Here is a 17858-nt window from a genome sequence, read left to right as displayed (position 1 = left end):
TGAGCAAGAAGTCCTAAACAGAGGAGAATCAATGTATGGCTGCTTCATTTGATATAAAAGCTATAATGTAATAGGTAAATTTTCCATGTAAATTAACCCACTTCCCTTTAGAACTGCTATATATTTATTGCTTATATTGTGAAATTTTTGTACTTTGTGTGGAGAGCAATAACTTGTGTTCATGGGGGGTGGGATGTTACAATTTAAATAATAAAAATAATAATACAATATTCCTGTATTTACTTTGTTCCATAAAACAGAAAGGAGCAAACCAAAGGAATATCATGCTTTTATTTGGAGGACTGTGCCAATAATACTTGTTTTGCAAACATACAAATTGATGCCTAGTTTTTTATTTTTCAGGATCAACAGATTGCATATGCTATTCAACTGTTGGCATTTCTGATCCAGTAACTTCAGCTCTTCATATTATTGTAGGTGGGTGGTCGCAGTTTGCTGTGTTGTTACAAAAACAATGGAAGTAGCCCAAAATACCATTTTCATTTAGTTCTTCCTTTATGTCTGTGAAATGTAATTTTAACATAATGGCTGAATTGAAATACAAAGTTTTTGTCTGGGATTTAAGTCTCTGATTTGAAATTTGGGAGGTTAAAAATCGATTGCTTTCCCTACAGTAATTCATTGTTTTCAAGGGAACATAATATTTCAAAAATGTTGTGCTAAAGTTTTCATGAATTCTGTCATTCTTTTGAAAGTAGTAAATAGCAATAAGCATCAGTTGTTGGACTGTATCTCTATACATATGTATATCTATCTTAGAGAAAAATAAAAGCTTTGAGAAATGCATGTACACTTGAATGGTACTATTTTGTGCTAGTTGTCCAATTGTCCTGGGCAATTCAGTATCCCCTTGCCAAGTTAGAGTTACAATGCCTTCTGATATCATTACTGAGTAACAGCTGCAGTTTTAGGATCTGGTGTTGCAAAGATTTACATGTGTTTCTCTTACTAACCTATGGTTTACTCTGTTCAGCATCTGTGGAGTTAAAGCCTTTGGACTAGGATTGGAAAGATGTGGCTTTACTATCTCATAGTATTTTAGCTGTGTTGTTAAGTCCCAGAATCACAGAATGGGTCAGGTTGGAAGGGACCACAGTGGGTCATCTGGTCCAACCTACCTGTGAAACAGAAAAAAACCCCAAACACCAAAATAACAAACAAAGCAAAAAAACCCACCCCAACTTCCACCATCATTCCAAAGTTTGCATGAGAAGTGGTGTATTCTTTGTTCTTGGGGATTTCAAGGACTTGACTGGATAAGCCCAGTAACCTGGGCTTATAGCTGAACCTGGTCTGAGTGGAAGGCTTGATGAGAAACCTCAAAGGCTCCTTGCAGCTTGAATATCCTCTGATAGTATGACACAGAAGTGTAAGTAGTACCCAGGAGATGTACAGGAGATACTGCATCGATCTGCCTGGGAAAGGGGCTGTTAAGCATTGACACAAGGTGCCAATACTTAAAAGACAAAATGTCACTTAGGGACATGGTTTAGTAGTGGCCTTGAGAGGGCTGGGTTAGCGTTTGGACTTGATGATCCCAAAGGCCTTTTCTAATCTAAATAGTTCTTCAACTCTATCCCCTCCTACTGCTACAGGGTAAAGGACTGTAAATTCTTCATTACAAGTTTTTAGCATACTGAGCCCTTTCTTCTCACTTAGTGTTTAAAGCTTTTGAAGTATGAAATTAAATTAGTATTAAAAATTATATTTCATTTTCTTTATGTGTAAGAAGTATATGCATTTATGACATATATTGACATAAATGCAATATGTATTTTTTATTTTTAATGACTTTGCAGTGTTAAAGCTACTATCATGCTTGCAGCTGCAAATGAAATAAGGCATGACAAACCCTTGCACTTCTGATCTTCATAGGTGACTGTCAGCCTCTGGATGTCTCTTCTGTACATCACAACAACACATTTTTGAAATACTCTGTGTCATTGCTGGGTTATGGTTTTTATGGAGATATATTGAAAGATAGTGAGAAGAAGCGGTGGATGGGTCCAATGAGATATGACTACTCAGGTAATTTTTTTTTAATTACTACATTATTTTGTCAGCATGTAAGCATATTGGAATAGTTGGTTTATTCTCTCCAAACCAACCTTCTTCCAAGCTTGTAAACATCAGAAACAGACTGAACCTGATTTTAAACTCTTTGTAGTACCAAGTATATTGGATTACATTACATAAAGCTCTGTAACTTTGGGGTTAACATTGAGAGTGGGCTCAGTAAATTTGTGTTGAATATGTGCCACCTATTGAAAATGGCCTAAAAAGTAATAACTTCTCTGTCCTAATCGTTTTGACTTACTTTTTACTCACTTAAAGAGAGATAGGCACTCCTCCGTCTTGAACATTCAGTTGATGGAATGAATTGTTAATTTTGCCCTTATAGAGAGAGATGAGTGATTTAGTCTTGTTACCTAAAATTTGGATAAATCCTATGCTAGTGGAAAGTATCTTTTGCCCTGTTTGATTTATCTTGTGTTAGGGAAAGAAGATACTTGAGGAAAGTTTAAGTGCAGGCAAATTTTAAGATTCAGCAGTGATATATTACTAAATTGTTTAGTCGGTTTTTAAAGCTGTCAAGTGAAATAATGGCACTTCCGACAAATGTTAAAACATTGGAGTGGTGCTGTGGTATTTTCTTGTTCCTTACAGTCTAAAACATCATAAGAAAAGGACTTCTGAGCTTGAGGAGGGCTACTATTGTTTTGCAGTCCTTAGAGAAGGAAAGAGATGAAAAATCAAGGAATGTATGCAGAGATATTTGCCATGTGGACTTATAATGACTTAATGGTGTATAATGCCTTTTTTTTTTAATGTAGGCTTCAAAACTTTTCTTTCTCATCACTATTATGAAGGAACAATTGCTTATCAACCAGCAAAACACACACATGGATCTCCACGAGATAAAGAGAGCTGCAGAACAGGGTAGGCTAATGTTTATCTCTGGATATTTGGTGTGAACTATTTAAAAAGGCCTGTACATAAATAGAGGTTACAGAACTATTTGTTTTAATATCAAAAGACTTACTCTGAAAGAGATAAGCTTGTAAAAACAATTATTGACTCATTAAAAAGAACACCTCATTTTATCAGATCATTAAACAGAAATCTAATAAAATTTTGTTAGCTGGTTCTCCTTCTCCCTCAATTTTAAGTGAAGCAAAATATAACAGCACAGGATTCAGTTACAAGATGCTGAGGATACTATGCTGTGTTCCTACTAAGAAATCAAAATCTCGATGGCTTGTAGCTTCTACAAATGGAAATAATAATTCAGAAATTCTCAAGTGTTCACATCCTAACTGCATCTAGAAATTTTAGTGGTTGTTTTAGTACCATAACAGCTGGCATGGCTTGTCCTGAGGACAGGTACTCTCAGGAATTAGCCTATTTAGCCTGTTTCTTTGTATGCTACTATGATGCTGTATTAATTCTTTCTGATATGCTTCACTTGTTTCTTTAGTCAGGGGACCTGCCTTAATCTCCTAGTGCTCCTTCCTTTCTCTTTGCTTTTACTTGCTTGAAGTTAAGCACTAGTATTAATTATTCCTCTTTATATATAGATTTAGCTATCAGACATAAAGTACTTGTCACTGCGCCAAACTTCAAAGCCACTTCTGAAGCCACAAACTTCATCCAGAAACAATACGACTGCTGTGCCAGTGCTGTGACAGACTGGAGATCAGACTCCAGTATCAGCTGGAGCAGCTATCCTGACCCATCAGGTGCCCTCATGCATCAGAGAGAGGGGAGGCTTCAGAGGGAGAGAGCTGTCATCCAGGTCTCAGGAATGGAGTAAGGAATGCCTGGTGCCTCACAGGCATTCCTTATCAGTTATCAGTTATCCTTCCTGATGACTGCTGGAAGGGGTAGGGCCAGGCACAAGAAATTTAGGAGAATCCTGGGGTGTGGTAATGAGATTGATCATGCAGGTGATTGACAGGCTGGCTAGAACAACTGCTCTGCCAGTGTTGATACAGAAGATAAAAAGTGGAGATGTGGGGGATGTGATGGTTGAGGGCAGTTTTGGCAGTGGTGACTGTGAGATTATAGAGTTTTAACTTCTGAGAGAAGTAAATGAGACAAAAAGTAGAATTGCAACCTTGGACTTTGGTTTATTTGGGTATCTTGGCAAGATTCCATGGGAGACTGTCCTGGAGTACAAAGAGGCATAGGAGAGTTAGTTGGTACCTCCTCAGAGTTCAAGAATAATCCATTCTGATACTCAGAAAGTGTACCTTGAATAACCAGGATAGAAAAGCAATTTGGATGAGCAAGGACACTTGTGAGATGGAGTGTCTCCAGTATGTCTGTGTCTTTCAGTGTTGGAGCAGTCAGATGTTGGAACAAGGTGCCCAGAGGTCTCTGGACTTTACCCTCACAGATCCTCAAAACCTGACTGAATAAGACACTGAGCATCCTGATCCTGCAAGGCCAACTTTGAGCTCTCCTGTGAGACCAACATTGGTCACATCAGAGATGCCTTCCAACCTTTGTGATCTTGTAGCTCTCTGCTGCTGTTACCTCTGACATCCAGTAATCTTTAGAACTGTATTTAAATAATGTGTGCATGGCTATGATTGTTCATGCCACATGAGGATTGTCAGTGCTGTGGTGCATGTTGTGGTGGGGGAAGATCTTGTAATGACTGGGTAAAATAAAAAAGTTGAAATGAATAATAGTGGAGGTCTTTCAGGAATTGAATGGTATTTTTGTTTTCAGATGTTACATTTGCAAGCAAAGTGAGAAACAGCTGGCAGAACAGAACAAGGAACATGGATTGAAACATGAAGGTAATTTATCAAAAGAAAGTAAAATGTGATAGTATTACACAAATTATTCCTTTTCAGAAGATAGCAATTCAAGTGTGCGTGCATTTTGGTTTTTTAAACATTGAGTTACTTGATAATCCATTGTTTCTTTCAGCTTACAGAAAACACCTGTGTCATTGCCTCTCTGTACTCATCACTGATGAGGCCACACCTTTAATCCTGTGTTCACTTTTGAACCCCTGACTTTAAGAAGGACATTGAGGTGCTGAAACATGTCCAGAGAAGGGCAACAGAGCTGGTGAAGGGTCTGGAGCACAAGTCCTGTGAGGATCAGCTGAGGGAGCTGGGGGTGTTTAGCCTGGAGAAAAGGAGGCTCAGGAGAGATCTCATCACACTCTACAACTGCCTGAAAGGAGGTTGTAGCCTTGTGGGGTTCTCTTTCTTCTTCCAGGTTATGAGGAAATGACCTCAAATTATGCCAGGGAAGGTTTAGTTTGGATATTAGGAAAAATTTCTTCACAGAAAGGGTTGTCAAGCATTGGAAAAGGCTGACCATGGAAGTGGTGTCCTGGAAGGGTTCAGAAGACACATGGATGTGGCACTTGGTCAGATGTGGTTTAGTGGTGCTAATTTGACATTTGGACTCTGATTTTAGAGGTCTTTTCCAAACAAAATGATTCTATGACACTCGGATTCTAAGTATGTGAAAAACATGTAAGGTGTCTTCTCTACCCAAACTTCAGAAAATTCTGATAAAATTATACTAATTGTATATTTCAGTGTGTTTAGTTTCTTTTCTTTAAGAAAAATAATATTCTGTGAGCTAAGACAATGGATTTTCGTGAAAAGGACTGAATGGATAAACTGTGATGTGTCATAGAAGGAAGCAGTTCATTAAGATAACTTTTAGAATAGATCAGGATTAAAAATTTGTGTTTGTTAGCAGAAATGTCACCCTACTATGAGGCTGATAACTTGGTCAACTAGTAACTGATCTAGTGGACTTCAGTATTTCTGTACAACATCCCACCAATACTCACTATAAATGATAAATGAGATTTCTGTCCTCTTTCTCTAGTTATGCTGTCCTTACTCTCTCTTTCATCCCCATTCTAACCCCTGTGCACACTTGTGTAGGGTTTTTTTCTAATGGGCATAACTTTTCTTTCCTCTTGTTTAAACAAGTGTTAATGAATTCTCTTCAGTCATTCCCCTGGTTGTATCTCTTTGTGCCTGGCTGCTACATCCTAATGGGAAGAAGTATTGATATTGCTACACCTGGAGCCTTCCTAGAGAAAGATAACGTAGATTCACTTGAGTTTTGCCTCCAGCTTTGGTTCATCATTTTGGATAAGCCCGTCTTAAAGAGCAGGAGGGCTTCCTGTGGGTGCTTCTTTCTGCCTTTACTCTGTTTTTATTTCTTATTGTAGAGCCCAGTGCTTACAATTATAATTTTCATGACAAGCGTTTGGCCCTTATGACCTACATTGTCCTACAATTGCAGTTTTTTTGCACTGTGACTGTGCCAGGTTCTAGGCATTTGTTAGCCAAAAGATCATCATACTGTGGAGATTCACTGGTAGCATAAAGATTTCTGTGCAACTTGAATTCCCATTACACTTGCTTAGTGCTTTCATCCTAGCTGCTGCTTTCAGATCTTTGATACAGACAAGAGATGGTCAAATCAGAATATTTCTTGGGTTATTTTAATCTATGCCCAGATTCAACTAAAGAAATTTTTTTAGAGTATAAATAATGCATAGAAATAATAATATAAATATGACAGTAGGTTCTTTGGTAAGAAAAAAAATTTGTCATTTTGAGAAGTGATTGTAGTTATAAATTGCCGACCTTTTATCTTTTATTTGTCAGTTGGTTTATGTGTATTTTTTCACGTTTGTGTGTGTTGTTTGGTTTTTTTTGGTTGGTTGGTTGGTTGGTTTGGTTTTTAAATCTGCCTTTTTGTTCCCTTTCATCTAGCAAAGGAGCTACTAGAAAGCTACAGGTTAGTTAGCAATCAAGACAGTTTTAGGCAACATTGCAAGTGACATTAAGCAGCTGATTATGTAGGATATTGTTTACTTTATTCCACTCTACTTCTGGTAGCTGGCTTTCTTTGCAGTCTAGTCTCTTATCCATGCAGTACTGGTAAGGAAATAATACAATCAGCTACTTTTGATTCACTATAGAAAGGATTTTAAATCTCCACTTCAGAGAAGCTTTTCACTCAGCAGGGTGTCTTGGCTGACTCTTGCATTGTGCCTACCAGGTTTGTGTGTAATTCAGATCAGTTTAGAAGGATGCTTGATTGGTTGTTGCTGAACATATTTCTTTGTATTGTGCAGGCATCTCTGGGCATGTGCTGAGTAAATGTTGACTGTTAGTACTTTATGCTGATTTCAGCATTTCATGCAGTGTGTGTACACAATAGGCCACTGATGAGTGTCACTTATGCACTCACTCCTTATGACTGCCCTCCTGTAGGATATTTTGAGCAAATAATTTGTGCTGTTACAGTGATACACACTGCAAAATGGTTATAAAAAGAGTTCATCATTTAAAATGTGATTGATACCCTGACTTCATTCTTACTTTGAACAGTGAAGGTGTTCTTTGGTTACATGCTGAGATTTATACCAGATGAAAACCATCTATTACAGTAACATAAAGAAGCATTTTACCTTAAGCATACTTTAAATGTTAATACATATCTAGACACACTGATGACTAAATTACTAATGCTTCTCAGAGAAACAGCAAAAGAATTTATCAGTAAAGGAAGATGTTTGCATTTTCTTGTTTGTGTATTGGAAAATGTCTATTGTTTTCAGTTCCAGTAGTTCATGTTCTGTTCAGTTACCTTCATCTCAGAGCAGGGTCTTGTCATTTGCCTCCAGCCTGAACTGTCATTCTATAGTCTGGCATTTAGATATGTCTCAGCTCTCTAAAGATGCACATTTTGAATCTGATTTAAATTACTTCTTTTGGTAATGTCATGTTTGAAAGCAACATAAAAAGATCGGCAGTAAAGCAAGCAATACTAAAAAGCACTGTGGCAAATTAAGCAAAAATGTTTAATTTAAAAGCCGCGGTTTGTTCTTGCTATTTCTGATTTGTTTCTCAGGAGGTAGAGGGAATAGTCTAGATGGAAAAATTATAATAAAGCTTTTTGTTTTCCTTAAGTCTTTTGTCACATGGTTTACATGGTTTTTCCTGGAAAATTGTTTTTGTTGTTCTGTTACTAGAGAGTGGATAGTAAGAACTTTCAATGAATTCCAGAAAACAAGAGAAGTTCAAAGAGTGAACAACTACAAAATACTTCAGAAACAATTTTTTTCTTTTTGTTTTCCCTGATGCATAGAGCCTGGAACATGTTGATTCAAAATGAATGCATCACAGACTTCAGGTTCAAAATAACCTAGACAATTGTAATAATGATTCTCTAAAGTAAATGTGAAGTTCCTAGAACTGAGACAGTAAGGAATATCAGAATTTCAGGACATGAAATATATAGCATAAACATCATCTGGAATCCCATCAGAAAAGCACCTTGAAAATCACTGTAAGTTAACCAAAATGTGGGGAACTAAATCATGTTAGATCAAGTCCATACCAGTTAACATTCCTCAAAATCTCTACCTTGTATACATAAACAAACTTAAGCACTTTTTGTTCGCTCCTTAATCTTACCCCTAATGGCACTTCACTCTTCCCAGTCTTAGAGCAGCATGCATGTCCATAGTCTGTTCTGCACTCATTACTTCTGTGGAATTGTTCATTTGAAATGAGTCCACTTATATTGGTAGGAGAACAACAGTGTTATGGCTGCTTTTTGGCTTTTTCTTATTGCAATAAGGAAGACAAATACATGTAATCTAAAAATAAAAAAGGCATTTTTAATATATTTTTATCCATATTCAAGAAAAAACAGTTTTGGCATCAAGTCTGCATTGCCTGCCAATGCTTCTTTGTTCTAGAAAATTTCTCTGCTTCCTGGTAGTATCAATGCCAGCACACATTGTCTACGTGTAATCTCCAACAGGGTTTCAAGGTATTGAAAAGAGGCTTTGTGTTGTTTTCCAGAAATCTCTGAAGATTTGCACACAGGAACATTTAACTCTGTTAATAGTTCTAATCTTGGGGCATTTGGAGCTAGAGTGGAAGCAGCCTCCTGCTATGCTGCCTGCTGGTCCTTGCTGCTCCCTGAGTCATCCCTTCCCTTTGACTTTTTAAAAACATTAAGTTGCTGCATTGAGGCAGAAGAGGAATATTGCTTCAGAAGCCAAATACTAAACTACAATCCTTGCATCATTGTTTAAGATTAACAAGTTGAAGAGCAGAAATAGAATTTTAAAAAGTTAATCCCTCTGAACTTTCATACTACAAGAGTTGTAACTTGCCTGTCTTTTCCTTTCCTATGGCTTTGCAGGTTTTCCCAGATAGCACTGATCCTGAATTTAGCATGCATATGCCAGAGCAGGCAAGCAGTTATGGGAGATTGTCACAGTCAGAAGGGAGAAAGCAACTTTCTCTGTTAGTGTATGAAAAACATATACTTAAAAATATTATTTTTAAATGTAGTTTATTTTAGATATTTATTGACAGTACATGAATATGGCCAGGGAAGACTTTTAAGTTGCCATTGATTGCTTTTTAGTGTTCTTGTGAATAGATCAAATGATCACCTGTCTCCACATCTTTATTGATGTGTTTCAGAAGGTGAAGAAGAATGGAAGGTTATAAAAGGGAAATTTCTAGCCATCAATGCAGTAAATATGAGCTGTGCCTGTCCACGAAGTCCCAAAGGTCTTTCACCAGCAGCTCATTTGGCAGATGGTTCAGCAGACCTCATCCTAGTTCGGAAATGCTCCAGATTCGATTTTCTACGGTATCTTGTCAGACACACGAACCAAGATGATCAGGTGTGTATTCCTTTTGACTGTATCCATCAAAGGTTTAAATATTGTTATTCTTATAGGACAGAAATAATATCTATAAAGCAGGTTTGGTTTTTTTTAATTTATGCATTTTGCATGATGCAATCTCAGCATGTGTATCATGGGGAAAAAAAAAGCAGCTCAAAACATTTTACCAAAGTCAACTCCTTGGCCTTTTAGCATTTTAACAAAATTCCATTTTTGCCATCTGAATTCATTTTTGTAACATTTTCCATGTGTTTGCTGTTTGAGCAATATTTAAAGTTATTTTATCACAACTGTGCCATCATGTAGTTGTCATGAAAAACTGCTCACAGCATGAGAAACTACTCACAGCATGAGTAGCTGAGGTAGATAGTAGCTGTGGTGAAGAATAATAAATCACTTTTGAGAACTGTATAAAAATATGTTTTAGAATTAAGTTACCAGAACTGCAATTTGATTGTAGACTGCAGGCTTTTAGCAGTATTTTACTACATATTAGTGACCAGGATGAGCTTTATGCATTCAGCTTGAAAATTATTTCTTGCATCTGTTGTAGCTGTCAGACAGGAAGATTCATCACTGCTTTGGATCCTAATATCTCTTGAAACCAAGTTATGACTGTGACTACACATATTTAATATTTTTCACAACCTGATTTTATTAACATCTCTGGAAATTACCTGAACAATGGACTAATGTCATATCTAGTGCATAAAAGCAATAAAAAATTGCTTTGATCCCATTTCTCTCTGGGATATGCTGGTTTTGCAGTGGAGATTAAATGCAAGGTCGTACATGTGTCCTTATCTCAGGTTAGTGTCTACCATAAAAACCCTTCTTGGGAAACGCTTCTTGAAAACTTAAGAAAATGTGGAAAAAAAAAACAAAAAGAAAAGAGTGACTATACATCACTACAGATTGGTTTTCACCTTTGCTTCCCTGTCATCCCCTTCCTGTAGACACACACAGATATTTTCCATGGTCTTTGCTAAATGACCTGTCTGTATTCCATATACAGCTTGCTGAATAGTTAGCTCTGTATCTGTTAAGTTGCTTTTAGGGCTGATGGAGGCATCCTCTAATTTATTGTCCCTTCAATTGATGATTCCTGTATTAAAGCATTTGTTCAATATTGTAGTGTAAATCTGCAGCCTCGATTTTAAGAGCAGCCATCTAAGTGGTCTTCAGCTTTTTCTAGCTGAATTAACTAGTTAAAATTATTTTTATTTTCTTTGAATGTAATGGGAAGTGCAGGTGGGAGCACCCAGGTGTGTCCCCCGAAGGGAGCAGGTTTGACACTGTCGCCTGTAAGACTGTGGATCTGTTGCATTATTTTGCATCATGTGCAGGGTCTGGGGACCCCTTTGAGGGCAGCCTTTGATGGGCCATGACACCCCCTCTGCTGTCCCTCATGTGGATGTCCCTTGGATGTGCCTTTCAAGGGTGAGGGCCCCTGGAGCTCCTCTGCACAGCAGAGGGTGGGCATTCACTGCTTCTGACCAGAGGCTTTTTCAGCACACATCCAGATCCTCTCCTCCTCCCCCCTTTGATGTGTGGGTCTGGTGAGCCTGGCAAGTGATAGCCCGGGGCCATGGTCTCCACCCTGAAGATGCTGGGCTTAATCCTCCTGTGAATGTATTCTCCTTCCTCAGCCCAGACCTGAGTCCCTTATCTCCATCAGCTTGCAGTCCAGGGCCTCAGTCAGGAGGCAGTCCAGGGTGGGATGGTCTTCCATGCAGCTTTTGTTACACCATTTTGCTATAATAGGCACTATACAGTGACCATTGAGAAGTAAGATTTCATTTTGGCTTTATTTTTTTTGACTTGTGCAGTTTTTCAAAAGCAAGTATCACTTTATACCTCACGTAAGCTTTTCTAGAAAATTGGGGTGGACAGACTTTTCCTGGAGTACAAAATGCTGAGTGGCTTTACACATCAAATGTATTTAATTATAATTGCCTGATTTGCCTTTTTTTTTTTCCCTGTAGTTTGACTTTCCATTTGTAGATGTTTATCGGGTTAAGTGTTTTCAATTTACATCAAAGCTTTCAGAAGACAATGAAAGCAATGTCATGGACATTGGAAAGAAACGTTTTGGCCAGTTCTGCAGAGATCATCCAGCCTGTTGCTGTAATATTGTTAATAGCACCTGGAATTGTGATGGAGAAACTCTGGATAGTTCAGCAATTGAAGTGAGGTAAGCATTGATTTTTCTGTCTATATAGCAGAACACGTTGAGCCTTCTCATTGATTTTGAAGATGCTTATAAAGGCATCCCAAAAAGATGCCTGTGCATAGCAAATTCGAGTCTTCTGATAATAAACCTAAATATTTTTGTTACCATTTTGAATCCTTTCCAGAGAACACTGCAGCCATGTATGTTGTAAATGATCACTCTGAGATGGATGGCCCTACCTTTGAAGTCATACTTACTTCTTAGGAACTGTTATTATGTGTTTAAAGTGCTGAAAGTGAAGATGGTGATGGAAGGATTCTTTTTAAATGTGTGGAATGCCTCATTACTCTGAGCAATAGCTTTTTCTATTTGCTTAAGTAAACGTCTTTGCCTGACAAAAATACTGTGTCCCATATTTTGTGGTTTTTTTGCACACAGCACAGTCTTATCTCTAGTCTTCACATATGGGGAAAGAATATTGCAGCTGTGCAAATAATCAAATCTGAAAATAAGTTTGTGAAATTTGAAAGAGTTTTTTGGTTAGTTTTTTTGTTGTTGTTGTTATTGTTTGGATTAGTTTTGGTTCCTTGTTTTGTTTGTTGTTTTTAGACAAAGGGAGCCAAACCCATAATATTTACATATGAGTGTTAAAATATAATCCCTTAGCAGTCCAAAGGGGAGTTTTATAAAGATTGACTCATCTAGGTGCCTATAGAACTTCCTGTGTGGACAAGGGGCATAAAAGAGGACACATGAAAGCATCCAGCCCTCTTAGCAGGGAAGGATTGTATCTAAAAATGAGGGCGTGGTTTCTGTAGTCAGGAGTAAGAAACTTTGTCCAGCTGTTTAAAATAAATGGATTATTAGAATTAAATTACTAAAGTTAAAAATGTGGAACCCATTTATTTCTTACTAATTTCTATATTTTTCAGGGTTCACTGCCAGTTAATGAAACTGTTTGCGAGGGGAATTGAGGAAGACTGTAAAGATGAAGCTGCCCACAGCCAGAGTAGCATTGAACAATTACTATAGACATTGTTCCTCCAATGAGGAGAAGAAAAAATAAAAGCTCAAGGAAATTGAGTAAATATGCATTTTAGTCAAATTGACAAGTATTTTAAACTTCTAGATTTTTTTTATGGCTTCACTATAATTTTAGACATCTTATTGTATTGTGTCATTTTTTTTTAAAAACATTGTAATCATTAAAATATATATTGGAGCAATGTAATCTATTATGTTAGAAAAGATGGGATTGGCTTATATCTGTGTATTCATGATGACTGATAAATTCTCTTTGCTTTTCTAGACAGCTAATTTAGTAGTTGTGTTGCAATAATATCTAAATGTTATGAAACATTGGACTTCCCACTGGCACCAAGATAAGACATTTTCAGTGTCTGAGAAGATGTTTTCTGCTGGGAGTATTATGTAATTGTGTGTGGCTTAAATGCTGGACAACAGTGTTGTCATTTGCTTTTTTTTTTAAATTAAAATATTTCATTTTGTAATTTTGACAATACCTTGCAACTTATCAATGCAATTCAAACACACATTCCTGGCTTTAAGTAATAACAATAGTAGTGTACAGATATTTGAAAAATAAAAGCACAACTATATACAGGTCACACCTCATCCTATATATTCTGTCTTTGAAGGTTCCCTTGCATCATGCTTTTTGGATTATAAAAGGTTTTATGACTGTTTGGATGATACCAAATACCACACAGTGCAACTGTCAAGTCTTGTAAGCAAATTGCAGGAGTACTTCTATAATATCAGGAAGGCACAGGAAAGGAAAATATAAATAAGTTCTCAAACACCAGCAAGTTTTAGGTTTTAATAATATCTGATATTAACATATTAAAAGCTTCCCTCTTCACAATTCTCTGGACATTCTACTCCATGTGTTAAAATGTCTTTGCAAAATAAGATGTTGAAGTGTTAAGTTTAGAAATATGATTTGATGATTGAAAATCCTTAAATAATTTAACTAAATAGGAAACAAAATAATTTGCTTTTGTGAAGCCAAGGGAAGAAACTGGCATCTGACAAATCATGAATTCACTGTGCTGATTTGTTTTTATAATAAAAAACATGAGACTGTCATATAGAGCTATGGAGTGATTATTTAAGTTGTATATAGTTTTGTGTATTGTGGCATATACATGTTTTGTGTCCAGGGTTGGGGCTAAATTTTGCTTTTCTTGTACAGGCTTATTCCTGCATGAGGACAGAAGTTAGCCCCTGTTCTATTCTATCTTTTTAAAAGTGTTTCTTTAAGTTTAACGTTCTCTTTAAAACTGACTTCATCTGAATTTTTTTTGCATCCAAGCAGCTGATGATTCTGTATTCATGTATATTTATTGGTACTTCTGTCATCCAGTTTGTGTTAGTTTCATGTCTCTCATATATGTGATTAATGTAAGCCATGGTAATTGGTCATTTCAGTACTGAAGCACTTGAATATTATTATAAATGGCAGGTTATTTTTTTTCTATTGAAGTTATTTACATTCCAGTTTTGTGTATTGTCACAATTGTGTTCTATATCTTTGCTACAAAGTATTATTCATATTGCTCTATATGAAAAAAAGCACTTGCAAATTATATTTGCCTCAAGTACAATCATACAAAGTTTAGGATCTTTATTTTGTTATATAGTATTTCAGGAAAATACTTGAATACTTTTCCAGAGCTACTGCTCTTTGCTTTCCTTGTTACTGCAATGAGTTGAAATGTTGATTCATCCAATGTTTTTCTGACACTTCTAACAGGTGTTACGTATACTGTATTTTTAAAGCCATGTTTAATAAGTGAAATAGTACTTTTGATCTAACATCCCATTGAAAATGAAATTATGCAGTTCTACAAATGTGAATATGTTTTGAAAGTGTCATTTGTTAAAAAATGTCTATGGTTGTTGTGGTTAATCCATGAATATTGTGAGAGTACCCAGACTTTGAAGTTAGAGTAATTCTTGTGCAGGAGGTAGTGGTGCACACTCAGCTTACCAACAGTGAGGGAGTTGGAGGCATTGCAGCTATTCAGAGCACATTCTCATCAATGAGAACTGGAATAAATACTAACCAGCTTTTTCCATTAGTTTACTAGCAAGTCATGAGACCCCTACTTGAAAAATGGAGACATAATCTCATAGTGGATGTATATTGAAATGCTTTGAATATTTGAGTATCTGAAACTGAGTGCTTGGTGTTTCCAAAGAAAGCCACAGTGAAGGTCTCCTTTCTGAGAAAAAAGCCACCAGAGAAGGATGAAAGATCATTGTGTAGTATGGTAAGGAAGTGTGAAGTAAATAATAAAGGTATTGCAACATAATAAAATTTAAAGGTCATAGGTAATAGAAAAGCTGCATAGTTGCATTTGAATAATTGTATTTGTAGCATATTAAAGTAGCAAAGCACCATATGTGAGTTGTATTACATGTCCAGTTTATTTTTAAGAGAGCTGTGTAAGTAATGTCTTCTTACATTTTAATTCTAGGGATTTTTTTCTCTGAATGTAATCTTAGTATGGAAATTATGTATAGGAAAACCAGCTTTGATTTTTCTTTTTTCCCAATCTTGCTGGCTTCAAGATTAGAAAATGTGTTCTGTTTTATGACGCTAGGGCATTTCACTAAAGAAATAAAACTGCGTTGTACAACAGCACATTGGTGTTCTTCTTTTCACAACTTAATTTGAAAAAAAATCTCACTTTGACAGAAATCTGGCAGTTGTACGCTTAATGTAACCACTGTGAGCAGATCAAACAAAGTGAAGATCAAACAGAGGGAAGCAATTCATAACCTTCCAGTTGGGTTGATGACAGTTTTGTGGCAAGTGTGAGTGAACAAACACTGAGAATGGAGGAAAGCAACTAGTGAAGCTGGACTGAGGCTAATACTAAGCAACTCTACAAGGGTAAACTGAATATGAAACTTACTATAATGCAGGTATTTAGAGTTGTAATTGCTGTAGAAAGAAAAGAAGCTGGTGTTCTAAGATGCATAAATATGTATTATACTATAAATACTGTGGTAAATAGAGGGGGGATCTAGAGTTTTGTTGCAGTAATTGCTACAGATGAAGCATGTATTCTAAGTAAAATATGTTCATTGTAGATAAACAATGGACACAGAAGGAGAACATGCTTTTCAGCACTGCAGACACTGCTCCTTTTGAAATGTAGTGTTTTTGTGTGGCAAGGCTTTGGGGGATGCAGAGGGGACTTGTGGATGAAGGCAGCAGAGGATTGTCCCCATGTCTGACAGTCATTTCTCCAGCCAGCTCCAAGATGGACCTGCCACTGGCCAAAGCTGAGCTCATGGGCTGGCGCTGCTAGAACTTCTGTGATAAATAAGAAAGGGTAAAAAGTGCTGCTTAACAGCTGTGAAAGGAGTGAGTGGAGAATAAGCATCCTGCAGACATTTAAGGTCAGTGAAAAAGGGGAAGGAGGTGCTCCAGGCACCAGATGAGATTGCCTGCAGCCTGTGGAGGACCTCACACTGGAGCAGGTGGACATGCCCCCAGGAAAGCTGCAACTCATGGAGAGCCCATGCTGGAGCAAGTTTCCTGGCAGGGGCTGCAGCCATGGAGAGGAGCACATACACGAGCGGGTATTTTTCACAGGAACTGTGGCCTGTGGGGGATGCTTTCCTCCTCAGAAAGGAGAAAGAAGAAAGTGTTGAACTCACTAGATTCCCCACTTCTCCATCTCCCTGCACTGCTCAAGGCAGGGGGATGAGGTAGAAGAGTCAGATGTAAAGTTGAGCATAGGAATGAAGCAGAGAGGGAGGAGAGGAAGTGTTGCATTTAGGTTTGGGTATATTTCTGTCTTACTCCAGTATTAACTGGCAATAAATTATATTAATTTTCCCCAAGATGACTTTGTTTTGCCCCTGACTGTAATTGCTGAGGGGCCTCCCTGTCCTTAGCTTGACCCCTAAGCTATACAATCATTCTTTACACTGTCCTGAGGAGGATGATCTAGACTCAGAAATTTCTCTTGCAAGAAACATGTCTTGCAATTCCTGTATTAGAATAATAGGATCTTAGAATCATTTAGGTTGGAAAAGACCTTTAATATCATCAAGTCCAATCCTTAAACCAGCACTGCCAAGTCCACCACTAAACCATGTCCCTAAGGGCCACATCTACATGTCTTTTAATTACCTCCAGGGATGCTGTGTCAGCCACTTCCCTCGACAGCCTTTTCCAATTCTTGATAATCCTTTCCATGAAAAAGTCTTTCCTAATACTGAGTCTAAACCTCCTCTCACACAACTTCATAGGGACTTGGATTGGAAGAGACTTCAAAGATCAACTTGACTCTAAAGCTCATATTGGCCTAAACTTAAGGCCGTTTCCTCTGTTTCCTCTTGTTCTCTTGCTTTTTTACAGAAAAGGAGACTGACCCCCCCCCACCTGGCTACAAGCTCTTTTCAGGTAGTTGTAGAGTGTAATAAGGTCCCCCCTGAGCCACCTTTTCTCCAGAATAAACACTCCCAGCTCACTCAGCAGCTCCTCACCAGACTTGCACTCCAGACATGTCCCCCAGCTCCATTGCCATTCTCTGGACATGATCCAGCACCTCTTCTAATGAGGAGCCCAGAACTGAACACAGAATTCCTTTCCCTAGAATTCCTGCCTCAGTCTCTGTGAAGTAAATGAGTAATAGGAGTTCATTTTTATTCTCATTAGTGACATTGTTCTTATTTCAACTTTTCAGCGGGAGAGTGCACTAATTTAATAGATTCTAACTGATGTTTAAGTTGCAGTAAATGAGTTCTGTCCATAATGAAGGAGCAGTCTTCCCAGACTTCTCTTACCCACGTGATCTACATCTCACAAAGGCATGTTCTTAATTATTACATGACTAGTCCAATTAATTAGAAGGGATGGGGCATTCGTTCTTCAGTCATGCCTTTCAAATACTCTGCAATGAGAGGATT

At 37.4% G+C, this 17858-nt stretch overlaps 1 protein-coding gene across 1 annotated transcript in view; it reads left to right on the top strand.

Moving 5' to 3' along the window:
* Positions 1 to 15576, top strand: part of CERK (ceramide kinase) — a 41376-nt gene extending 25800 nt beyond the window's left edge. Inside the window, exons 7-13 of the mRNA XM_036400887.2 lie at positions 364 to 438; positions 1897 to 2049; positions 2856 to 2961; positions 4759 to 4829; positions 9525 to 9730; positions 11719 to 11927; positions 12839 to 15576. Coding sequence (XP_036256780.1) covers positions 364 to 438; positions 1897 to 2049; positions 2856 to 2961; positions 4759 to 4829; positions 9525 to 9730; positions 11719 to 11927; positions 12839 to 12938 — 920 coding nt within the window. The 3' untranslated portion in view covers positions 12939 to 15576. The remainder of the gene's footprint in view (positions 1 to 363; positions 439 to 1896; positions 2050 to 2855; positions 2962 to 4758; positions 4830 to 9524; positions 9731 to 11718; positions 11928 to 12838) is intronic.
* The last annotated feature ends 2282 nt before the right edge of the window (positions 15577 to 17858 follow it).

Source organism: Molothrus ater, chromosome 5, assembly GCF_012460135.2.
Source record: "Molothrus ater isolate BHLD 08-10-18 breed brown headed cowbird chromosome 5, BPBGC_Mater_1.1, whole genome shotgun sequence".
NCBI classification, from domain to species: domain Eukaryota; kingdom Metazoa; phylum Chordata; class Aves; order Passeriformes; family Icteridae; genus Molothrus; species Molothrus ater.
The sequence above is the reverse complement of the archived record's forward strand: the minus strand, read 5'-3'. Positions and strand labels throughout refer to the sequence as shown.